At 41.7% G+C, this 26,105-nt stretch overlaps 2 protein-coding genes across 3 annotated transcripts in view; one reads left to right on the top strand and one right to left on the bottom strand.

Moving 5' to 3' along the window:
• The window catches only part of ankhd1 (ankyrin repeat and KH domain containing 1), a 28,078-nt gene extending 10,122 nt beyond the window's left edge, over window positions 1-17,956 (bottom strand). The window contains 27 exon segments of the mRNA XM_034121420.1: window positions 37-153; window positions 258-353; window positions 443-605; window positions 956-1,131; window positions 1,257-1,470; window positions 1,895-2,037; window positions 2,138-2,283; window positions 2,382-2,493; window positions 2,609-2,748; window positions 2,856-3,279; window positions 3,384-3,662; window positions 3,889-4,151; window positions 4,275-4,377; window positions 4,504-4,647; window positions 4,762-4,889; window positions 5,267-5,354; window positions 6,948-7,057; window positions 7,165-7,356; window positions 7,565-7,646; window positions 8,268-8,423; window positions 8,911-9,005; window positions 9,130-9,363; window positions 9,455-9,602; window positions 10,040-10,187; window positions 10,417-10,573; window positions 14,777-14,930; window positions 17,678-17,956. Of these exon segments, the coding sequence (XP_033977311.1) occupies window positions 37-153; window positions 258-353; window positions 443-605; window positions 956-1,131; window positions 1,257-1,470; window positions 1,895-2,037; window positions 2,138-2,283; window positions 2,382-2,493; window positions 2,609-2,748; window positions 2,856-3,279; window positions 3,384-3,662; window positions 3,889-4,151; window positions 4,275-4,377; window positions 4,504-4,647; window positions 4,762-4,889; window positions 5,267-5,354; window positions 6,948-7,057; window positions 7,165-7,356; window positions 7,565-7,646; window positions 8,268-8,423; window positions 8,911-9,005; window positions 9,130-9,363; window positions 9,455-9,602; window positions 10,040-10,187; window positions 10,417-10,573; window positions 14,777-14,930; window positions 17,678-17,956 (4,491 nt within the window).
• A 2,452-nt stretch (window positions 17,957-20,408) lies between these two features.
• hnrnph1 (heterogeneous nuclear ribonucleoprotein H1) lies at window positions 20,409-26,105 on the top strand. Of its 2 annotated transcripts, none has more exons than XM_034121120.1 (11): window positions 20,409-20,503; window positions 21,369-21,465; window positions 21,560-21,715; window positions 21,809-21,952; window positions 22,912-23,050; window positions 23,792-23,970; window positions 24,137-24,249; window positions 24,345-24,480; window positions 24,586-24,669; window positions 25,056-25,148; window positions 25,338-26,105. In XM_034121120.1, exons 2-11 carry the CDS (start codon window positions 21,384-21,386, stop codon window positions 25,436-25,438), a joined length of 1,227 nt encoding a protein of 408 aa, XP_033977011.1. In that variant the 5' UTR covers window positions 20,409-20,503; window positions 21,369-21,383; the 3' UTR covers window positions 25,439-26,105. The 2 variants fall into 2 exon arrangements, with proteins under 2 accessions (XP_033977011.1, XP_033977012.1); XM_034121121.1 differs by having other exon boundaries at window positions 25,334-26,105.

Genomic DNA, 26,105 nt, shown 5'->3' with positions numbered 1-26,105 from the left:
AACCACTGGAAAACCAGCCATGAGGTCTGATATTACCTTCTCCAAGTCTAGCTCCTTGAGGAGGATGCTGGCGTTCTTGTTGGCCTCGGCTGCCTGCTGGTCTTTGGCTTTAACGATGGTCTCCATGCACTGGTGGCATTTCTTCAACAGCTCCTACAACAGGAAACCAACACTGGAGTTAAAGCTCTGCTAACATCTTCGTCAGATCTGTGAATTATATAGAGGAGACCAATGACTTAAAAATAAAATCAACCTACCTTGTCAGCGATGGTAGCGATGTATCTCATGCACTCGATATCTGATGGGAATTGATTGACTTCCTTTACAAGATACTGCACCACCTTCACGTGACCCTGAAATGATAGGTACAATGATTAGCAACCAAAGCTTGCCAAAGTGTAGAATGACACACTAACAATCAGGGTTTGGGTTCAATCTGCACCTTGCGAAAAGCCGCCATGAGTGGAGTAATCTTGCGGTTGTCGGCCGCATCCACATCAGCACTGGCATGCACCAAGAGCTGAACCACATCAAAATGACCACCATTTGCCGCCAGCCAGAGGGGGGTGTTCCCTTTCTTGTTTCGTACATCGATATGGGCTCCCCTACAAAGACAGGAAGAGACGTTGGCGTCACATGAAAGGCATAGCAGCTTAAAGGTCTAGGTAAGAAAAGGCCGGTGGCAATATGTTGATAAATCTTGAGGTGAAGCCTGTTAAATCGTCAAAGTAAGTTAGCCTTTATCTCATCAGCATTCACTGTGTAAAACATGTGACAAAAGGACCATCTGTAGTTGAATGAAGACCAGTAATATCTGCACTGCCAGCTAATAACCTGCACTGCGTTAACCGATAGCCCATTTCCCAGCGTTTCCATCTAATTTCCAGATCAAAAGAGACTGACGATAATATTGTTAAAAGAAGATAATAAAGTGGTCCTGTAAAGAAGCACTCACCTGTTGATAAGCAGCTCACAAAACTTGTAGTGGCCCTTGTCAGCAGCAATAGTGAGGGCAGTGTCTCGGGATGAAGGGACAGGGGGAGCGTTGACGTCGGCGCCTTTGTCCAGAAGCACTCGACCCACTTCTGCATAACCTCCTGAGGCCGCCTCCATCAGAGGAGTAAGACCGGTCTGCATGGGAAGGGAAATGTTACTAAGCAAGATGGCAACCTGAATCGTGTGTTCAGCCAGTGTAGGATGATTACATACGCAACAGTCAGGTCTGGAACTTGGTTGATGTGATCCGGACCCCTTACCTTAGCGCGATGCTCCACATTGGCCTTGCGATCGAGCAGCAGACTGACGACCTCAGCCCGCCCCTGGAAGCAGGCGAGGGTCAGAGCCGTGTTTCTGTTGGTTTCGATCTGGGCATTGATATCCGAGCCCATATCTAGCAACAGCTTCACCGCTGGTACATGACCGTTCATGGCCGCCAGCATCAGAGGAGAGATTCCCAACTTACTGCCAGTCCTGGGGAGAAAGTGAATAAACAAATAATTAAGAGACCAAGTACCAACAAAACTTTGTAATGTGCCAAAAGCAGACATTTCTTTCTATTCTTGGGTCTAGGTTTCAGTATATATTAATGTTTTACTGTAGTTTAGCAACTGGACTTTTTACAGATCGGCATTTTATCAAAGTAGCAGATGCTATAAAGCCTTGGTTTGTAAGTTAGTTTCTTTCCAGACTCCTGATTTATAACTTGGTTAATCACTATGGTTTTACTTCTAGGTCTGGCTGAAACCCAAAAGGAACATTTTACAGAGATGTTGTTTTTGTTTTGGAAAAGTGCTACCACGTTCACTTCCAGGAACATATCATTTGTTCACATTTAGATTACATTTTAAGAGTTTATACTGATAACAAATCTAATGCCATGGTTCCTGTCGCTCACCTGGAGTTTATCTCAGCTCCAGCATTGAGGAGTATCTTGATGATATTGACGTAACCCCCAGAGGCTGCCAGGCTAAGAGGCGTGTAGTCGGAAACATTGCGGTGTTCCTTATTGGCTCCCCGCAGCAGCAGCAACTCCACCACCTGACCAACACCAATGACAGTTTTATAGTTAGAGCCAGGGGGAAAAGATTAACAGGAAACGTCACTATTGTAAAGGTTTACTGAAAGACAAAGGGTTTACCTCCTGGCGTCCCCCAGAGCAGGCGAGGGAGAGGGGCGTGTCTTTGGTTCTCTCTGACTGAGCCTCAATGTCACCCCCTTTATCCAGAAGCACCTCCACTACTCCTACGTGTCCAGCAGTGGCAGCCAGGATCAGAGGAGTAAAACCTGTCGAGAACAAACAATATGAGAAATTGTCGATTTCTTAATGCATGAATTTAATTCCTACTTATACCCCGGTATGTTTTATTATGAAGCTTTCATACCTTTTTTGTCCCGGTGCTCAATGTTGGCTCCCCGTGCAATGAGGACAGATACGAGTTCCTCGTGTCCTCCTGCACACGCCAGCGTCAGCGCTGTGTCATGGTTGCTCTCCGTCTGCGGGGAAAGTAAAAACTCTTAACAGGGCTAGAGAACTGTTTGTACATACATGTTCTCACTGCAATGTCAACATCAAGAGCTTTGTCGAGTCAAATTTGGCATCGTGTCTTACATGTGCATCGATGTCGACAGAGGGGTAGAGGGGCAGGACTGACGGGGGCGAGGAGATGTTTGAGGGCATCTGTGTGGGTGGCTGGGACAGGGGCGTGGGCGAGGTTGTAGTGTTCAGCATGGGCACACGACTGCTCACAGCTGCAATAAAAAACAAAAAGGTAAAAGTTATAGTGACATACAGATGAGGGATTTGGCAGACACTTCGAGAGTCAACTCAAGTCACCTGTTGACAGGAATGCACTTACCCGCCATGATGTCGTCCAGCGTGTCTGTGAGCGTCTGTGCAGGTGTGGCTACCATGAGCCCATCCGGGGCCTGCTGAGGGATCATCCCTGGGCCTAGCCCTCCCAACTGTTGACCCTGTTGCTGCTGGCCCAGCATCTGCTGCCCCACCAGTACCCTCTGCAGCTCTGGGCTGGTGCTTCCAGGGTAATCCGCAGGGTTGTAGTCCGGCAGCGGCTGGATGGGGACGAAGGCGGTCTGCAGAGGCAGAGGCAGGGGGGGGGGCTGGGGCTGGGCCTGCGGCGAGGGGGGCAGAGGAGGCTGCTGTGGTGGCTGAGGCCCATCCCTGTAGAGGATTGTGCCCACCTGAGGAAGCTTGGGGTAATCGTCTTCTTCTCCGTCCGCTTCGTCCTCTGAGCCCTCGTCTTCGTCGTCTTCTTCCTCTTCCTAAAACAGTATAGGAGTCTCTCGTGTAAATAAACTGCTTTGGGAGTCAGAATTAGCATCATAATGATGAACAAATCAACAAACAAAATCACTGAAAGTTTCACCTCTTCCCCTTCCTCTCCTGGCTGCTCGTCTTGCTCCCCATCTCTGTTAGCCTCTTCATCCGTGTCAGAGCTGGTTTGAACTTGTGCCCCTGCGCAGGGAAGGGGCCCAGCAGGAGACGATCCGGGGCCCGGGCCAGGGCCCTGACTCTGTCCGGCCTCCTGCTCCTCCTTTAAACCCTTCGCCTCCATGTACTCTTTGGTGAACTGTTGCTGTGTTTTCAGCTGCAGCTGTCGTTCCACCTTCTGCAGCTCCTTCAGGATTTTCTTCTTCTTCTGCACCTAAGTGGGGAACAGCCACATCCGTGTTTGACTAACTTCTGATACGGTGCTATGCATTCAAGTCTTAACTTGCTTGTAAAAAGGTAACATCTATCTTACTTAAGCTTTTCATGCAAATAACATTTAAATGTGAACTTGATTGTTAAAGGTAACATTCATCTTACTTAAAGAACAAGAAAACAATATTCAAATTGGGATACGATCTTAAATCGATGATGGATTATACCTGCTCCTCTCTGCTCTTCTTCAGCTCCTCAATCTTGTCTTTGGTGAGCGGCTCCCCCTGAATGAGCTCTAGCGACTGCAGCTGGGCTTTCTCGATGGCGCTGATTCTCTGGCCCAGCTCGTTCAGCTTTCCCTCCGTCTCCTCCACAATGCACTCTAGAGGCTGGCATAGGTGGAAGGGCGGCAGAGGTTCGGCTTCAGGCCCCCGGCCGCCTGAGCTGGGGACACCGGACTGAAGGGCCGCTTGTCTCTGTTTGGACCCGCCTGGATTCGAACAATAGAGAACAATAAGTAGAATATTTGGATTGCTAAGCGGCTAAATTAAGTCTGTAACTCCATTTTGTGAGTACACTCACTGGGAGACAGGACTTTGACAATAATAATTACCTTTGCTGGAGACGGGTGGGGGTGTGGCGATGTTTGATGGGGCTCGGTCTGGCTCCTGAGGGGGCACTACCATGGCGAGAGATTGGAATGGGACACGAGGAACCTGTGACAAAAGTGGACATGTTAGTTTGAAACAATCAAAAACAACTATAAGAATTGCCTTTAACTAAAAACAGATATATTCCTCATAAGAACATTGACAGAAATTGTGATGTACTCCTCTATTTACCTGAGAGGCATCTTGCGAGGGGGGAGTGAGCTGGGAGAGGTCGGGGGCTGGGACAGACAGGATGTTGTTGGGGTAGTCCAACAGGTAGGACACCACATTCGTGTGGCCTCCCTTAGCAGCTTCTATCAACATGGTTGAACCATCCTACCAAAGAGAAAAAGATACAAGTTTCTATATTGTGCATGAATTGTGCATGAATTGTGCATAAATATTGCAAAATCAAACTGGTCTAATCTATATCTGGAGTGTGTGCATTACTTTGAGTCTGTGTGTAGGATCGGCCCCATGTGCCAGCAGCAGCTCCACCACAGCCAGGTGTCCTCCAGCGCAGGCCAGCGACACCACTGTGTGGTCATTGTTGGCTGTAGCTCTGTTCACGTTAGCACCTGTAAGAGAAGAGGCAAGATCTCATTGTGGACGACATACAAGTCTTATTGTTACATGCACAAAAGCAAACTCATTAGCAAATGAAGAAGGGCTCAGGCATTTGTGTAAAATGTTTAATAAAGGTTTAGTGTGAAAATACACCAATAAAAGTACTGTAAATAAAAAGCAACAAACCCATTACATGTATCTTATCTCTTACAAAAGGTCAAGTGCATAATCTAAAAAAATTAAAGCCTTTCCAGAATTTAACATATTCCATATATTGTTTTACAAATATTTAAATGCGTAGTTTAAAATACATATTTCAAGCTTTTGATCTCATGTAATTATATTGAAAAAGGAAAAGTCTTGAGCATATTTCAATTCTGAAACACACCTTTGCTGATAAGGAACTGCACTGTACACAGATGTCCTGCCCTCGCTGCCTTCATTAAGGGCGTCCGCCCCCCTTCAGACTCGTGTTCCTGGAAGACAGAGGTGAGGATGTGTTTGTTAGAGTTAGGTTTAGTCCAGTTAAACAAAACATGTGCTACTTCACAAATGCAGGAAAGAAAAATTGAGGTGCTCTTTAGATCAGATCCACATATCGTGACACCAAAACAAGAGATGTTAGACTTGTACTTAGCTTTGTGATCAATAATTCATAACCAATAAAATACAGATTTGCAACAATTGAAAGCCTTTAATAAATGGGCTTAGTGCCTAAGCATTTTGGTTCAGTCTTCTTCAGGGCATACAGGAAATGTTCTGATCATGCCTTGGAGAAGACAAGTACAAGTGTAACCTGTCTTTTATGGTGTCATGTTATACAAATGTGACTCAGCAGAAAAACACTGCAGTAACACTAAAAGCTTCAGATAATAGATTTGCTCACTAAACACATTACACATCTGTTGAGATGCTGTTTTTACATAACAAAGAGGATTTAGGAGTAGTGTTAATTTCGTTGACTAAAACTATGACGAAATATGTTCGTCAACGACCTTTTTTTCCATGACGAAAACGAGACGATGACGAGACGGCACCGACGGCAGTAAACAATAACTTTTTAACGAAATCAACATGCAATATCATTGACGAAAAGTGACGAGACGAAAATGTAGTTTACTAAATAAAAACGTTGCCAAAATCTCTCGTTGACAAAAAATGAGGAGACGAAATATTATCAAAGATAACGTTACATCTCTGTTTTCTCCCAGCAGTTCCATTTCCGGTGCTGCGGCTGGGCAGCAGCTGTGTGTCTGTGCTGCGCGCAGCGGGACATTTGAATTACACCGGGCAGCGGCACAATATGAACTGTCAGGAAGACTCGGGTCTAACTCATGGTCTAACTAACCTTATTTAACAGAAAATAAAATGGCAACAACAGGGCTTGAGAGCAGTGGTCGCACTCGCGTTAACCGAATACCCCCCCCGTCAGCGCGAGTGAGTGATAAATTGTGCACTCGACGGGTAATAATGGATTATGACGGAAATGTTACGATCCTGTCCGTCAAAATGACTGACAACGAAAACGTCTAACGCCACCACTGCTTGGGAAAAAGAAACAATGTGATATTTGGGCCTATTTTCGCTACAATGAGGCGGAGAAAAAAAAGCGAATGCATTGTTTTATCAGAAGCAATGTGGCCATAACACAGCTGGTAAAAACACCACAAACCTGACCAGATACTCTCTGCAAAGCTGCTTTCTTAATCATTCAACCTGTGTTTTTCATCAAATAAGGACAAGATATAATCTTATTGTGAAATAAGTTTGACTAAAATGACAAATTATTGGTTTTGGCTAGACTAGTTTGACTGAAATGTTCTATATAATCTGATGACTAAAAAAGACTCAACAGTTTTCATTGACAAAAAGTAGACTAAAATAATTAGTTTTCTTTGACTAAAATAAGACTAAAATGCTCAGACTTTTAGTCGACTAAAACTTGACTGAATAAAAACAGGATGAAGGTGACTAAATATGACTAAAACGGAAATTTAACACAGGACTAAGACTAAAACTAAATAAAAAAATAGCTGACGAAATTAACACTATTTAGGAGGATGGCGTACCAAGTTGGCTCCAGCCTGCAGCAGCACATCCGCCACGTCAGTGTGTCCGTTCTCACACGCATACGTCAAAGCTGTGTCACCCGTTGCTGTTGTGGCATGAACGTTCGCCCCTAAATGACAAAACCAAGAGATTAGCATTTTAAGCACAGCGGTGTAACTCACACATTTTGAAGGCTTTGTTCTCCTAGATCCACTGCTATCGTGTCCTCTAGCTCACCTGCAGCCAGTAGGTATTTCACCAACTCCAGATGGCCCTCCTGTGCAGCCTCCATTAGAGGTGTGGAGCAACCCAACTCGATGTCTGCGCCCGCCTTGATCAGGAAGTCGGCTACTTCCAAGAAACCTCCGCAGCATGCTAGAGTCAAAGCCGTCTCCTGCGTCTCCTCCGTCTGGGCATTGATGTTAGCGCCTGAACGACAGATAAAGAACAGTTTAGTGATTAACAACTTGTTTGTTTTCATGAAGTGTTAACGTGCATGTTTTCTTAAAAAAGACTAAAGAAATGTGAATTAACTTTCAGAGATGACATTCTCAATTATCTTATTTCTGATAAAAACCACAAAATAAAGAGACTGGAGTGTACCATTCACTGAAATGTAGAAGCGACCCTTGCTTACCTTGAGCCAGCAGCAGTGCTACCATCTCTTCATGGCCTTCTCTAGCTGCCTCCATCAGAGGTGTGTAGCCTTCATCATTTACCTGGACACAAACAGAAGCATCCGCAAATAAGAAAAATAGAGACCAGTATGACTCACTGCAAGGTTACTCTGTGCTGCAGCTCGTCTTCTGTGTATCCTCGCTGAGAAGAAAGCTGGTCAAGTATTCGGTACAATGTCTTGCCCACACTCAAATCTCCACTGCAGTATGTGCAGTAAATTGTTCTACGGCTACATAATTTATATTTATCAATCCTACTCTATAAAGACAATAGAACCCACTCCTGTTTTTTTAATCCCTAAATTGTGTTGCTCAGGGTTCTCACACCTTCTTTAAAATCAATTATAAACACTTTAAGGACTTTCCAGACCCAGTTCCCCTCAAATTCAAGGACCCAACCCGGCATTGTTTGAGACATAGATCAAGGATAATTTCTGTTACAACACTGGGAATTTTTATAATGAGACTAGCAGGCTTTACAGAAACTCACAGGCAGCAATTTAAAAGAGAGAGGATACAATCAGTCACAAAATATAAATGCAAGCATTATTGCACTATTTCTAAATGCTTCCAAGGCCTTGATTTGTTTTTCTCAAATTCACAAAGTCTCCATGAGCCGTGGGAACCATGGCTGGTGTTTAGGTGTCCCGTCTCTTTACACACCTCCTCCAAGTTGGCTCCCCTCTCTATGAGCAGTGCTGCCAGCTCCACATGTCCTCCACAGGCTGCGAGGGTGAGGGGCGACTCGAAGGAATCTGCTGGCATGTTGACCTGCGCACCGCTGTCCAACAGCAGCCGTGCCACCTCCACATGGCCGTCCTGGGACAGCGAGACACACAGAGAATGTAGAGATAAGCACCTGAATGAATATATGGGACCACTTTATAGTAAGCCAATATAAAGTCGCGCTTAACGAGTCCCAGAACCTCGAGATTCTTCACAAGCCACTTACTTACAAGGTGTGTATTTAGAAGAATATTAGAAAATCTTCTTTCCCCACAGCATTTGTTCCATGCATTTATTTAAAAAGAGGGCATATCCCTTCGCCAATTATTTTAAAGGACTAGCCTACAATAAAACACTATAAAACATTAAATAATGCTAAAGCCTGTGCTTTACATATTTATGTTGGGGTTTCCCCTATGTTACATTACATTTGGTATAATTGTAACAAAACAATTGTATTTCTAATGCTAAAAATAACAAAAGAACTGAAACAAAAAACAAGCAAATATAAAACAAGTGGTAGCGTGGACTGACCCTGAGGGACAAAATATTTAGTTAAGGGTTTGGGTCAGATGCTCACCATGCACGCCTCCATTAGTGCCGTGTGCATCTCATCCGTTTTATGTTCCTGATCTGCTCCGGCCTCCAACAGAAAACGCACCATATCCAAGTGACCTGCAGAGGACAAACGTCATTAATTTAATTAACATTTTTACCGCAAAGTATTAGTCCCGAGCATGTAAATGGTACGAAACCAAAATAAGATAATCACCAGGACAGACTATATTTGAGTTCTGACCTTTGTAGCAGGCGAGTGTGAGAGCGCTCTCCTTGAACTCATTGGAGTGTGTGTTGATGCCGGCGCCATACTCCAAGAGTACCCTGGCCACCTCTACATGGCCGGCACTGGCTGCCTCCATTAGAGGTGTGTGTCCGTTCTCGTTGTGGTCCTCAATGTTAGCACCCTCTTTGAGTAGCACCTTCACCACATCCACGAAGCCACCAGCACATGCGTACGTCAAAGCTGTGTTGCCTGGAAAACAGCAGAGAGTTTAATGAGCACATAGGATGGAGATTTAAAGGAAAACATTCATATATTAAGAGAAATTAAGAGGGGGTTTTACCTGTGGAGGACTGTGCGTTTACATCTGCTCCGTGGACCAGAAGTAGTTTGACGATGTCCACATAACCTCCACTGGCGGCAGCCATTAGTGGCGTTACGTCTCCCTTGATGCCCCGATCCTCCACATTGGCATGCATGGCCAACAAAACCTAAGGAAGAAAGATGAAACGATGATATTAGTTAAAAAGCAGGAAAGCTATTCACCACAACATTCAACTAATCATACCATTATCATTTTCTTTGAAGGATGTTTACTTTGGCGTTGTCAAATGTATAGATTTTTAGATACACATCTTTATTTGAAGATTGTAGTTTGTGTTTGGGTTAGGGTTAGCCATTTGGAATGTGTGAGTGTAGTGTAATGTATTGTTAATGTTTCTAATGTTTTTTTGCTATTCAAAAGTCTAAGTTATATCCTTATAAAGTATATATTTTATAAAATTGAATGCACTCATTGTTGTGTCAATATACCCCCATGGTTTAAAAAAAATTGTATTGAATATCACTACAGTGTGCAGGCACATCGGAAAAATGTAAATTACTATTATGCTAAATCATTTCCCAGTCATCCCTTTGTTTCACGTACCTGTGCAAGTTCATAGTAGCCAGCCGAGCAGGCGAGGCACAGCAGGCTCTCCCCTTCTTCTGTGTGTTCGTTGACGCTCCGTCCCTCATCGAGCAATTTACGCACCGCATTGACATCCCCATCTGAGCACGCCTCTGCTAAACTACGGCTGAAAATAACCAGACTGCTACAATTACTGCCACTGTGACAGGTGAAGACACATACGCCTCACATTTACACACATTTACATACTGTATGGGCAACTCAAAATAGAAAAAAAAGAATTATACTGTACAAGGATGTATTAATGCATGACAATTTGATTATGTGTGCAAGAAAAACTGACGTGTGCAAGAAAAACTGACATATGCCAGTGTCAGTAAGGGCGAGATACATACTTGTCGGCTTGGCCGGCGTTGAGTGTGTTTTCGGCCCTCATGCGCGTCAGGGCGGCTGCAGCTTCGTCCAGGGCACAGCTCACAGATGACGTCAGTCTTCGTAGCACTTCGGGGTCTGCAAAAGCTTTACCATCGGCAGTGGACAGTTTACCGATGCCTGCCGAACACCAAAAGGGCAGAGGTGCATAGGGCAAGGCAAACCACAGGGGAGCACAACCACACCAGACCAGATGAAGAAGCAAGTCCAGTCCAGCCAATCCAATCCAGGGTTAGTAGCAGCATACACAAAGAGGAAAAAGAAAGAAAGAAAGAAAAAAAAAGAAAAAAAAGAAATCACACACAGAAAACACACACAAGCATTTGTGTTAATATGGCTTAAAATATTTTTTCCACTACTTAAAATACACCATCTATGATTCATGACTCTTTTAATGGGTGGGTCAAATGGTACAGTACAAGACAAAATCTGCTGGAATATTACGGGAATGTCCAGGTATAATCAAATCTGTGACCAGAAGGAACAAAAGGGGGGAGGTCATGCTAGTCCTGTAAGCTAGTAGACATAGGATGTACATGGTTGAAGAGAAAAAAAGTCTCCTTCTGTGTGAATTATAGATGGGTAAGAGGCAGTGAGTGTGAGAGAAACAGAAACTGGAGACAGTGGTCAAGAGAGAAAAACACAGCTGGTGGAAAAACAAAATGCCATATGAGAGAAAAATGTGTTTGTTTATGTGCGTGTCATGAAAAAGAAGAAAAGCCAAAGAGGAGAACGAAGGGGAAGAGCAAGCGGGAGGAAAACTAAAATTGCTTTTGCCCTACACTGAAAGATCTCTTTCAGAAGACATAACGAAGACTATTACCAACTAATGAAACCATTCGAGTGTTTATGTTGTAAAGCAGCCTCTGTTTTAAAGTCTTGTGTTAAAAAAGAAGGAAAAAAGACAAGAGAGTAGAAAGAAAAAGTGTCGGCTTTGAACTTTTCAGCCTCAGTGAGCTCTAGTCCTTATGGTCCTGTGTTTTCAACACTAACCCTGCAACTGGAGCTAAACTTAGCACGGATGTCAGACTAGGATTTCACAATAGTCTCGAAGGCGAGGGAAGCAAGAGGTCAAGGAAGTTGATCATTAATGTTTCATGTTTATCTCAGAAAATAGTAGTTCCCTGAACCAAAACAAGCAAAGCTTACAACGCAGTTTGACAAATTGTAAATACCTTGGATGAAAACAAAGAAACCAATTGAGGAGAGTCATTATTCTAACCTTTTCCTGACTATTTGTACATTTCTGTAACCACTGTTTCTATATCGAAGAATCATAAAAATAACTTTACCAATATAGGTTGAATTCCTTCTTGCTTGAGCCAAGAAAACTGGACATTGAGCTGTGAGTGAGATCAAGACTGTGACTTTGACTGAAACAAGTTACTGTATAGACATACTGTAGAGCTGCCTACACCCGTTATACCACCAACACTATGCAATCTAAAAGAAACATTTCTATCCAAGTGGCTAGTTAGAAGTTTAACCAATGTTTGTTTGAGAATGGCATACGCAAATATTCCGGTATAACAATTGTGTCACACTAGAAAAGAATTAAAGATGACTTGCCAGTTTTTTCAAATAAAAAAGATAGCATAGTCTGCTAAATACATTTGTTTGTGGGGTTTTTCCGTACTTATTTGCGTTTGTGCAGTTCATTTTTGGCCTTTTTAAAACGTATGCATGGTTGTGTGTAGATGTATGGTTGTATTTGTAAATGTGTAAGAATAAAGTGAAATTAGTTTTTTATGATTTACCACCACGTATATATATATACACATATTTACTTTGGTTACGATTATTTTAAATTCTGCTCCTATTCAGTTTCTCTCTGTGAGCATTAATGCTAATTAACTTTGAACATTTTCTAGCACAGGGTTGCGATGCTAGCTGGCTCCAGTTTAATGGCCACAAAAAGCATCTGTGTGAGAGCGACCTTTGCCTATAAAAGCAGGGCACAGAGGTGTCTGTATCCATGGAATCAAGTCCAAATCCAGGATGAAAGGGCTGCACAGTGTTTACCCATAAGCGCTTGCTCCTGTGCTGATACTCCCCCTAAAAATCTGACATGTTTACACCGACAACATCATCTTCTATCTAGTTGGGCGTTATGAGAGGTGTGAGAGATGTGTATAGCAAATGTTTTTGTTCAGATCATACAAATGTTATAATGTCTTTGTATAAAGGGAATATATAGCTTTTAGCTTTCTGATGATAAAATTGTATTTCCAAGCTAATCCCTATACAAATGTACAAGGACGTTACCATCAGCACTATAACTACGACATTTTAATGCACACTGCAGCGCAATTAATGTGATAACTTGATTAAGACAGTAGTTTTCTTCAAAAGGGTGAGAAGACTTCTGATAAGAATGTTTGATATTCAGGTGGATATCCACAAAACTTAGGTCAATCTTTAGGTACATTTTTTGCCATTTTCTTCTATAGCAGCTAGCAGTTGTTTCTATATAGAAGCATCACTTCGCATCTAGTTCACTTTATGACCTTTTGACAAATGAGAAACATTTAAACTGCATCTCAAATACCACTGAATTCAAAAAGGTAATTCAGATCTTTACATTGAATTAGCATTACTCTATTAATGAAATTATGACAAAGCTTTTTGTGCTGGGCGGTTTCATAGGAGACGGGGGGGACTTGATGTATTCAAGGTAAGATTTAGCAATTGTAGCGCTTGTGAATCAGATAATTTATTTGCCATGCTTTTCAGCTCTATCAATAGGCTCTACAGTTCAACTACAGTTCAGAGACATAGATGTTAAAAACGCCAGCCAGTGTTGTATACCACGCACATTTATCAGATTGACAACTCCCATTACCTGTCTGAAGTTGATTTACTATTTTGACCAATCGACTTTTACTTCATTGATTTGTTTTGGGGCGGTTAAACCGTTGTAATAACCAAGTCTTCCTTATGGAAAACATTCAACTTGTTTCGTTACATTGAAGTTAAATAGTTGACATCAATCTTATTCTTATGTGTATAACTTGTTTAATCGTATTATATTTCAGTTTGGATTTTCTTTTTCCTTAAAGAGTGGCTCTAAATGTTGCTCATTTGTATCCAACCAATCATCACAGTACTAAGTAACACTAAGTAATTGTTTTAAATCATTGTTTTTGGTTTGTACAAAAACCCTGCCCGCATTTCTTTTAAAAGCTAAGAAAACTGGAGTTAGTATGTCATAGTTTGCCTGCTGAGATTTAACAAAATATATGAATTATATTGAATTGATATCAGGACATGTAATATACACACTCATAGAAGCATGCCTGCATGATATCATTCACCAATATGGAACAACAAGGGATCCCCAAACAGAAAATGTAAGGGCTTTAGCTCCTGTATTATATTTACAGTAAACAGTTTTTGTTTATATTCAATGTTCTTTTTAAAGATGTTCATGATGATGTCATCTATTCTATTTTAAATCCTATTTCACAACTATGCACACCCGACTAGATACATGAACTCAGCATTGTCCCAAGAATCTATTGAAATTAAAGATATTTAATGTATATTTTCCTACACCTTCATACAATATAAATCTGCTTGGTGAACTGCTTATTGTCTTGACAGGCTTGGTATTTGGCTAGTTTGTTCACAGGGAATGAAGAGCGGCAGTCCAGTTCTTCCTGCCACCTCCGTTAAACAAAGACACTCTTTCCTTGCTAATACTATACAGAAACACTATAAAGAGAGCTCACAAATCACCTAGAAAATATCATTTTATTATTATTATTATTATTATGTCAGCTGTGACAGATCTTAAGCAGGCAGATAGCACAAGTTGCTAACTCTTCTGTTCCCTCTGGCCGGGGAGAAAGGGCAATAGAATGAGATTAGCCATTAGCCGTTCAACACAAGCTCTCTGCATGCTGTGCAGGCTCAAGCGCGTTGCAGCGCTAATCTGCCCGGTAATGTTCATAAGCCCAAACGAGGGCAGGACACCCAGCTAACGGATTAATCTACACAGACCTTCTTACACCTGGGTTACAAGTTCTAATAACGCTAATTTACCAAAATCCCTTTCCAACTAGGTTCTGATATGACCCCAGCAGAACAGGCAGGTTCCCTTGTATGCCATTTCGGCTGGAGGCCTTATACAAATGAAGACCTCAACCATTGTTGGGAATTGAAAGGGATGGGGGGGCGGCTGAGGCACAAAAGGCGTGGTTTTACTTAAGCACAAATTACGAATGTTTGGAGGAAAATAGGTGTGACCAATGAGGTACTGCTCAACTACAAATTAACAAGTGTCAAGTTAAGCTGAATGAAGTTGAGCCGAAGCATTCATACCTGCAGCTTCCAGTAGAGCTTCAAGTCGAGCCTGTGTCTCTGGATCTACCGTCCTCAAATCTACTCCGTCTGTGGCGCTGGATAAAAGCAACTCTGAAGCCGTCTTCATGATGGGATTATCAAGGTCCTCCTGGTCCAAAATGAATGACTCCACCTGCAAGACGTACAGAGAGGAGGGTAAAATAAAAAGCATTAGCCGCTTGACAGCTGTTTAGTTTCTAACCCGTCTAAAACTTGACCAGTATCTGAGAAGGAGAATTACTTATGGGAAAGTGTTAAACCATTTGTACGTGTATCATGTTGCATTCCTTATTGTTTCCATTATTTTTAATAGAAGTGGTACCACATTCCCTATAAAAAGGCCAGGAATTAAAAAGCCTGCACACATGGAGAGATTCAGCTGCCCAACTCCAGAACAGCAGTCACATACCTGAGCTTCGACCCTGTCAGCTATCATGTACTAAAAACATTTTATTCTTCAAAAAAAAGCAAGCAAGTCAACAAAATAAACAAAATGTTTCATTATTCAATTCCCCATTCTTATTAATAACAGCTATACTCCCATATGTCACTGTAGAGTAAAATGTACAGATAAAACAATAACATGTTTTCCATCTGACAATAACACTATCACAATTAAAACGTGTGCTAAAAATAGAATATTACAGAATTAAAGAGTGATAGGACTTCGCCAAGTTCTTAGATGCGCCGCAGGTAGTTCAGGAAATTACTCACGACACATTTTGATTATGTATCCATAAAAACCAAAAGAAATCTGCCTTAAATTAAACTTTGTTGGGAAAAAGGGTTTGTACATTTGAATCTAGATGGGCATCCTCTTGGTACCCAAGTATATTAACCTCTATTTACAACAATACATAACATTCACCGTTAGATTCATACCGACTAACAAACACTGTATTATCTTGGAGAAATATTTGAATCACTCATTTATCCTGTTAGGTAAACCAGGTATACTGAGCATGACAAATACCAGACATTAGAACTAACTCAGCCTTGCACCAACGTAACCTTTTAAAACATTAACAACAAGATTTGGAATGAATTGCAGACATTCACATCATTCAACAATTTGCAAAACAAATTCAAACAGTAATAGCACATGTCTATGACTATCCATAAGCTGCAGCAGGCTTTCAGGGTCAGGCCCATAGAGCAAATGTTGGGAAAAAGTCAGCATTCAGCAATGTGGAGGAATTCAGCTATACTATAGGCAGGCAGAGCCACACAAACCATGGGGGATGTAGTTCTACGAAGGCCTTTATAATCAACAATGGACATCAGTCTCCACTATTAATGAACTACAGTTCCCAGAGTGTTTGTATCCACAGAGCTGGAAAGGCCTAGAATGGCATCTGCTTAATCCTGGGGCTCAGATTTTAGCTGCTGCCCAGAGCAGTGAGTTCTCCACTGGAGTAAAACACCACAACAAATGCCCCCTTTCAGGCTTCAAAGGTAGGCTGTGTGAGCTAAGAAACAGGACAGAGAGGACACATCTTTTGCCCTAGATGCAATTGTCTCAACTTGATATCTCATTGTACTACTACACAGCTGATGCTAAGACAGACATGACCAGGCTATGTTGACATTGGTATAAGCTGACATGTTTACTGTCATGGCTGTAGTGCGTTTCAGATACCTCCGGTAATATATTAATATAATATGCATTGCACAACAGTGCCCATTTGTTCCTCACACAACTCCTTGATGATGTTTCTGACAGTCACTACTGCATCGTCGTTTAGATGACAAGGAATATTAAGTTACCATTCAAATGAAATTAAACAGACCTTTGATACATTAGTGCAAATCATATTTGTATCTAGCAGTCGTTCCTGAGTTCCATTCCTGAGTCTACTGCAGTCATATGATATGGTAAATAAGATAACCTGACAATAGCATGATTGAGAAATCAAAACATCTTCAACATGTCAGCTCACATTAGACAAGAAATGTAAAAGACATGTTTCTTGATTATGTTTGTCAGAAATCCCCAAATAGGGGGTTTTGTCCCATTTTCACAATAACGTGACATGACAAATGTGTCATTTAGCGACAAGTGTTCTCTATCAAATATGTATACATCCGAGTAAATGTATTACATGTTTAAAGTATGTGTAGCTGAGGAGGAGATGCCATCACACCTGTCCCCGTGTGTGACTGCCAGCACATGGAAAGTTGGACACCTCTCAACATAAACTCTAGCTGCTCTCAAATGTGACAACGCAAATCAAGTTGACACAGTGGTGGCAACTATCCGACCAAAAGAGGCGAAGGATGAAAATACCTGACTGGTTTATTTGTCAACACTTCCTGTCAGAATTTCAACGAGTTTCGAGAGGAACGGGCTTAATCTATACGTATCGAAAAGTTAGCTGACGGACGATCGGAGTTAATTTACATGATTTGGAAAAGTGACGTAATTGCACCACAACTACGAAATGGCAGATAGTTAGCTGGTCGTTTAGGTCCCCGGGTTAACGTGCATCTTCCATTTTATGTGTCTGGAAAGCTGCTGGTAGAGCTGCAAACTTGTGATGGGTGTTACGAGACGACAGCACCGAACGAGGCCGTCGTCGCTTCCACCCGAACTAGGCCGTGGTCACAGCCTGCGCTGCATAAATAAAACATTTCAACCGCTCAGCGTGAACAACTGCTTGTGCTTCACCAAACATTATCGACATTAAACACTCCATAAGCATCTGAACTGACAGGAGGTGTTGTTTGGGTAAAGTGCTGGCTTATTTTACGTAATTTCAGCGGCCTGGGAGGGGGTGGTTGCCAACTGCGAGCTAACTCGCTAGCTAGCCGCGCTAGGAGAGGAATGTTGCCTAGCTCTCTGGTTAGGCTTAGCTAACTAGCTTAGCTTAGCGTAGCTACCTCTGAAACCTCGTCTTCGTCGCTGCCGGATCCTGGACCCGAGGAGAGGACGGCCGCGGCCGCCAGTTTGAAATCCAGTCTTTCTGCTGCAGGCCCGCCTGGTTCGCCGTATAAACGTACTTTCTTTCCGCCTACACCAATCCCAATGCCCCCTAGTCCGACTCCTCCTGGTGTCGCTCCTACCCCCATCCCTGCCACTGGGGAGCGAGGAGTCACCGAGTCAATCTCGTCCTCGAAGCCGTCCGTCAGCATTGCCGTCCCGGCTACTGCATCCTGCATACTTCTGTTCACAATACGTGTGTTCACGAGCTAGTTGTTGACGTAAACGTCCGTCCAGGCTCTTTCTTCTTGGATATTTGCGTGATTTTACTTCAGGGAATCCAGAAACTCTCCCGAAGCGAGGGTTGAGGAGGATCTCTTTCCCCCAGCCATTAACTTTCTAACAACCTAACCCGATACGCACTGTTTCTCAGAACGACCGCCTCTGTGGGAAATCCTGGGAATCCTATTGGTTGAGCAGGAATAAACTCAGTTTTCAATTGGTCGAAGTATATGCTTGTCAAACATTAGACCGCAACGTCATGTTAGGTTTACCAATATCACGAGGCTGTAGAACGAACGTCAAGACATGACATGGTAGGCCAACTTAACTGGTAGCTAGCTTTATAGTTCATGTAAACTCTTATTGGGGAAGCACGTTTATAGAAGGACTACTCTGACAGTGAATTGGAACATGTTATACATTTAAATGTCTAATTGTATGTGATCTTTATTGATTATAAATATCAGTGTATGACACTACCTCACACATTCCATATGCTCTATCTAATTTATAGCGTTAATGTGACAGTGAAAAATATAATATATACTTTACAAGAATAAAAAGAGGATAGTTTAAGGGACCATAATACTAAAGAAACATACACCAACTCACATAAAAACAAGAAAAAAACAATGATTACCTCGGATCATGATCACACTTCTTAATAAACATCTTAATTAGTGCATATTTAATGTGTTGCATCAAACCGCAATACCATGGTATCCTTTGTCCTTTTGTTCAATCTGAGGTGACGTGGGTAATAGAGACAAGAACAGAATTAAATGTACAAACTAATGACTCAAAAACACTGGCCCTTTGGTGCAAAAACGTTTATTTTGAAGTATTCACAAATGCAAACGTATTTACCTTAACCCTATAATGTTTGGTCTCTAGAAAGCCTTTGCTCTTTATATGTTGTTTTATTATATCATATGTATGTGTCAGTTTAGGAGAGGATGGAAGTACTAAAACAGGTGAATTTCACTTTTTTTTTTTTTTTTTCTTGTCAAATAATATGAACCAAGCAGTATTTTAATGTTGCAAATGATCCAGGCAGTTGCAATTCCAGCTACTCTAGCTAAGTTTGATATACATTAATGGATCATATTAAAAGACTAAAACAAGGGTAAAATGTGCAACATTTCCCTCTAAATATACGTGTTTTAGGAGTAGATATAAAAAGCAGAAAAAACATATTGAATATTTAAGTAAAATACAAGTAATTCAAAATTATACTTGATTACATTATTTGAGACACATTAGAGTTTAGAGGGGACCGTTTTTATTTGGTCATGCCACTGCCATTTCAAGGGCACTTCTGAAGTTTCGGAAGGAACTGAAACATCTTTTGCATCAATCCAACAAGGGAAATCTGTTTGACCTATTGCTACGTTTGTTAGTTTTGGGCTGCCACCACACCAACAGCTTGGAGAAGCTTGTTGTTTACATTGTGAGTGCTGCTTGTTCACTTTTCTTGTCCAAATGTTCTGGTCCAAACTGATGGTAGTAGTCCCATTTGTTACCAAAACCAATTGACCAAGGCTGAATAAGGTCATGATAAGCTTATACATTTGCATCATCATCCAAAAAAAAACTTCAAAATCTAGGTTGTCTAGTGGTCTTTTTGAGTGGGTTTAAATGTTGTTGTTTTTGTTAAAAAAGCCGAAAGCATCCCAAGTTACTGACCACTGTAAAGTTGGATAAGAAGGCCAGGAGATGCACCCGGCCCGCACAGGGCCTTGGGCAGCTACGTCACAACGTTTGGGCGTGGACGCCGGCTATTCAGATATGGTTGCCAGGTTTGTATAAAACCCGTACTTTTTTGTCAATTATTAGATTCAAACATATTACAGGAGATTTATAAAACACAAATTATTGTTGAAATTTGACACATTTCAAGACAAAACAAGATACAAGTAATTAACCCAATCGTTTTTTGAAGGTTTGATGGTAATTTAGGGCTGCACGATTAATCCATTTTCAATCGAAATCACAATATGCATTTTATGTCATTTTCAAATCATAGGATGCTCAATATTTGATGAATGCTGAAAAAATGTTTAATGTACCATTTTGAATAAAGTATTGTGAAGCACCAGTGATATCCCGGCATACAAATAATTTACTACAAACTTAACAAAACAATACAATACATTAATACATAAATAATACTATAACGATTTTAACATATATTTTTAATAATAATGAGAATTTTGATGCAAAATTATCGACCCCTTCAATATCCTGAATCATATCGCAATAGAAATATCAGTCAAAATGATTGCCACTTTTGTGTTCATGTTTTTGCAAATCGCGCTGCCCTAGTTGAATGACGTGACTGTGTTGCAGTTTGGAACAGAGGAGAGTTTTAGTGAAGTGCGTCGTTAGGAAGGCTATGAAAAGGGGGTAGTTGGGGAGTTCTGGCAACCCACCTCAAGGTTTCAGCTGCATCACGCAGGTCTGGTCATACATACTCCGGCGTGTTGCATCTACTCTACTATCAGGTACATTGATTCATGCAACTATTCATTGACTTAAACACATGCTTACTTCATAAACTTAAGATTGCACCACATAGCTACCATTGTGTATATGAGATGATAATATAATGCAGTTAGTAAGTGAATGCTTTCGTTTGAGCTAGCTAACTGCTAACGCTAATAACATGGCGCCGGGTGAGAGGGCCGCTTTTGTTCTTGTGGTCCGGGTGCGGTGGTGAGCGTGCTGAGGGCCACGCACTCTTATCGAAAATGAATGAAATCCTAAATGACTAATTAATTATTGGACGTCTGTGTACTGTTTAACATTTATCGAAACCCATCAACATCAGAATTGTTGTCGAGTGAAAGTTATTTAGCCACACATTGTTGTTAGCTCACGTTAGCTGGCAACGACCCGGGTTCGCGGTTTAAATGAAGAGTCTAAGCGACGATGAGCTGGTAGTAAAGCAATTGTAACAAAGGCACGCTAATTGTATTTTTTAGGCAACAACATTCTTTGTAGCATTGAAAAACCACAACATTGTGATTTTATTGATTTGGTTCATAACTATACCCGTTAGCAATATCAAACGGTCTCAAGATGGCGCTGCCAACTTATTCACATTTAACGTCTTTAAGATGTATAGCAATTTAGTTTAGACAGAAAACGTTAGTTCAAGCATGTTATACACACATTTACCGATACGGTAGACCTGCAGGCGTTTAAGAAATAAGAAAAATTGCACTAAATTCCCCTATCTGATGATAAGTACCGTGTTCTTGGGATTTACTGAGACACTAATGGAAAACTAGGTTGTTGGATAAACACCTCAACGGAAGATTTTATCCGTATCCCCATCATACTTAATACTATGTGTTTCCCCCTCAGGTATCTTCAACAGTCATGGCTGATGAGGGATATGTCGTGCGTATCAGGGGTCTCCCATGGTCCTGCTCAGTGGATGAAGTACAGAGGTTTTTCTCAGGTAGTTATCTATATATTATTGTTATGTCATTAAATACCTAAAGATATAACATTTATTATACGAAGTGACTTAATGGAACAAATTCCCTATACAGAGAGCAAAATCATCAGCAGTGGAACTGCCATCCATTTCACCTACACAAGAGAGGGGCGTCCCAGTGGAGAGGCCTTTGTGGAGATGGAAACAGAGGAGGACTTGAAGATTGCTGTGAAAAAGGACAGAGAAACGATGGGCCACAGATATGTAGAAGGTGTGCAAACTTGCTTTTAGATCGTGACTCCTTCTGTGAGTTGTCTCAACTTTTTTGCTGTGATCGCTAATGGTTATGTGTCCTGTGATACAGTTTTTAAATCCAACAATGTCGAGATGGACTGGGTCATGAAGCACACGGGTCCAAACTGTCCAGAAACAGCAGGAGATGGGCTCGTCCGGCTCCGAGGCCTTCCCTTTGGTTGCAGCAAGGAGGAGATTGTTCAGTTTTTCTCAGGTAAGGATGCGCCTTGCTCAGTGGTTAATGGTAAAACTGCTTTAATGTATGTTGGTTATGTTCATTTTTCTTCTTCCTTTTCTTGTTTCCTTTCTCCTGTGGACCCTTAACCAATTCTTGCATCTGATTTTTACAAAGATGTCAATATGCCACTGGAAAATGATTGTAACCTTCTTTATTTTTTTTTACATAATAGAGTAGTAAAATAACATGTTTTTGGATTTGTGATCAGTGAGGAAATTATGCCAGAAAAGGAAACTGGTTAAACTTTAATTGAAACAACTATTTAAATACTTTGTTTAGTTCAAGGGCAGGAATCTGTAACGCAAAACACCCCCTTCCCATCCTTGCCCATCATATCCATGTTCAGCCCATTTCATCGCTATTTTCTCTTTATTGGTTCTGATATTTCAAAACGGCATAGTTTAATATCTCTATGTTTTTAATATTTGGTTTAAATGTTATCTGTTTCTACTGGTAATTTACTAATGATGGAATGGGTCTCACTCACTGATTAGACGGTCTCTTACCTAACATTTATTGTTTCCTTTACTCACAACCTTTTTAATGCATTTTCTTAAATGAACTGTACAGAGAGTGTTGCATTGATTCTAAATGCACAAGAAGTCATTTTAACTCTTATCACCAACCAGGTTCTTTCTCTCTCTTCATCAACACACCAATACTAGCCCGATGTCCCACACAGTGCCCTTTTCCATATTCTTCCTCTATCCTCTCATTTCTCCCCAACGTACAATAAATATAAAATATTATATATATGATATATATAAAATCATTTATATGGCCAGTCATTGGTAAAATAAATACTGACCTGGTATGTGTGATGATGTATAGAGTTTTCCATAAGTTTTCTATCTCTCTTTAGAGAATCTTCTCTCTGTGATTGGGCATGTGATTTAATATGTCCCCTGCTGGGGTTATCTGTCCTTGGGTTGAAGGGTTGGAAATCGTGCCAAATGGGATAACATTGCCGGTGGACATCCAGGGGAGGAGTACGGGGGAGGCCTTCGTGCAGTTTGCTTCACAGGATATAGCTGAAAAGGCTCTAAAGAAACACAAGGAAAGAATAGGGCACAGGTGGGGATGGTTGGTTGGTTGGCTGGATAAGTTGCTTTTCTTATGGTGTGCACTCTCAACATCTGAACCAAATGCAAAACGTACACTACACTAATCTTGGCTAATTTAAGCATATCTGTAATAAATAACACATACACAAATTACCATGTTAGAATCAAATATGCCACACATTCACAATGTTCAATGGGAAGGTTAGTGCTTGGGCACCATTCACAAGGATTACACAAATCGTGAATTAGAGAACATGTTTAACTATGAGAACAAATGGTGTCTCAGCACTAAACATCAGTCTAGGATAATGAATGGTTAGGAGTCTCCTGGTGGTAAAATCAGAGGGCCGCTGTACACATGGATCTGGAGCCACCTTCACAGGTAATGCTTATTAGAGTGAGCTGCAGAAGGGCTGGAGCCCTCTCTGTCCCTCTAAAACCAGGACAATGGCTGTCATGGCAAGGACACAGGACGCTCTATTGAATCAGATATAAACTTGACTTCAGGTTACAATTAGAAAAGTGTCAGTTAATTAGGCCTTAACAATTTGGAAAGCTTAAGTTTTGAAACTCTGTTAATAAGTTCAATTTTTTTGTCTTTTAACAACTAGCATTAAGCACTCAAAGATATTACTACCTATGGACTACACCATGACAGCATCTGCATAGCCCAGTTTCATCAGTATTGAGCAAATGCAGCTGTGCCTGGTCCACTCCCCATGCGCTCATTGTGCTATCTCTATGCTCTTAGGTACATTGAGATCTTCAAGAGTAGTCGCGCTGAGGTGCGGACCCACTACGAACCCCAACGGAAGCCCATGGGCATGCAGAGACCCGGCCCCTATGACCGGCCCTCTGGTGGTCGCGGCTACAACATGATGGGCCGAGGGGGATCCTATGACAGAGTTCGTCGCGGAGGTTATGGAGGAGGTGGGTGCCAAGAGGACTGAAGTTAATCAGATTTAGTGATTATAAGCCTATGCACTTGTTGTTGATAATCACTCAGCCTATCGCCATTCACGCTGCACAATATAATTAATATGATATGAATGTCCTCATAAAATCTTGTGTTTATTCCGATGACAATTATATTCAGGTGTGTCTGATGGACGGTATGGCGATGGCGGCTCTTCCTTCCAGAGCACAACAGGCCACTGTGTCCACATGAGGGGCCTTCCATACAGAGCCTCAGAGACAGACATCTACAATGTAAGTCGGAAGACCTACTGCAAATGGTTTATTCGGTGCATATTGAGGATGTAAAGGTTGCATCTTACCATTTCCTTGTTTTTCTATGTCTTTAGTTTTTCTCGCCATTGAATCCAGTGCGGGTCCACATCGAGATTGGTCCAGACGGCAGGGTAACCGGGGAGGCAGATGTAGAGTTTGCAACACACGAGGATGCAGTGGCAGCCATGTCCAAAGACAAAGCTAACATGCGTGAGTTTTAAATGAAAGGACTTTCACCACTTCAACCGTGCATATAAATGACATAAAATATTATTCGTATTGATGTTCATGGTTTCACTCCCCTCTGCCCCTCAGAACACCGCTATGTCGAGCTGTTCTTGAACTCAACAGCAGGTGGCAGTAACGGCGCCTACAGCAGCCAGATGATGGGTGGCATGGGTGAGTTCAGTAATGGAGGTTGTGAGACTAGTGGCGTCTGTTGGTTGGGAGGAAAATGTCCTTGTTGCCTTGATCAAAAGGAAAATACTAGGTCAGGGTTTGAAGTTAATACCGGTTTTCTATTTGTAGGGTAGGGTGCTTGGTTTTGTTAGTCATTGTATTAGGGATTCTGTACATTTTGTGTGATTATGTCTGGTTTTATTACATCAGGGACCATGTTGGAAAAGTTAATACTTCCCATGGTGTCAGTTTTTTTTTTTACTTGAATAAAATCAGTTAAGCTTGATGCTTGGCCCTTTACTCAGGCAGCAGCAGACAACATGTATTTGGAATAATTCAAATTGGGTGATGTGTTCCTGACCCCGGCATCTTCTGTCCTTTAACAGGGAACCAGTCGTCATACAGCGGGGGCCAGCTGAGCTCGGGGTATTCTGGTGGATACAGCAGCCAGGGGAATATGGGCGGCTACAGTGACTACAGTGAGTATCAGCTGAGTGACAATGGGGTTCTTCTAAATACAACCTGACGTAGAACCTTTCCTGTTCCCGAACACATTTACTGAGTGCACTTGAGTATTCATTTGCATCCCAGTGAACCCTTTAGAACAAAATGTGTTTGCTTGCTGGAGCTCCTCGGTCCTATAGTGTGTATTCTCTTTCTCTTGTTAGGTAACCAGGGCGGAATGGGAAGCAGTTACTACGGCGGCGGCGGTGGAGGAGGAGGAAGCAGAGGCTCTATGAATGGAATCAGTGGGGGATGGGGAATGTAGTTTTTTTTGTTCCTCCTTAATATGACGTGTTTTTTTAAGTCAGCATTTTGCTGGAAGGACTGGAAAGGCAAGTCTCACCTAGTTAACATAGGGTAGGATCAGGTGAGGTTTTTTTCAAAATATCAAGGGAGGGGGTAGGGTTTGTATTTCTTTTTTTTAAGTGGATGATCTTCAGCAAGAATTGAGATCATCTGTTGTCAGAGAGAAGCGTTGTTTGTCTTCCCCATTCCCAACAGTTTTGACACATCACAGAAACCGTGCTTTAAATTTTACATTACCATGAAGTGTGTCGTTTGTGTTGCCATTACCATCAGAACCCTGTCTGTTCCCCATGTTAACTCATCCTGCGCCGGTGGTGTTAACATTACTTTCAATGGCTGAGTGCATGAACAAAAAAAATCAGAACATTTCTATCTTCTGATGTTTGAACCTTGTTTCACCTTCTTCATAGTGTTTAGCTTTTTTAATTCCCAATCTGAATTTCAGTCCGAGCATGTTATGTTTCCTTAAGGTTTGACTGAAAGTTGGGCCGTGTTTTCTGGATGAGGGATATGTCGGGGCAAGTGAATTTCAAATCTGTTGACATGAAGGTTTCTACTGCTTTCGAATGCTATTTGTATTTCCTGTGCACAAAGTGAATAAACTAGTCTGGAATATCTAATTGAAA

The sequence above is a fragment of the Trematomus bernacchii genome, unplaced genomic scaffold (genome assembly GCF_902827165.1).
Source record: "Trematomus bernacchii unplaced genomic scaffold, fTreBer1.1, whole genome shotgun sequence".
NCBI classification, from domain to species: domain Eukaryota; kingdom Metazoa; phylum Chordata; class Actinopteri; order Perciformes; family Nototheniidae; genus Trematomus; species Trematomus bernacchii.
This window is presented reverse-complemented; position numbering and strand designations above follow the sequence as displayed.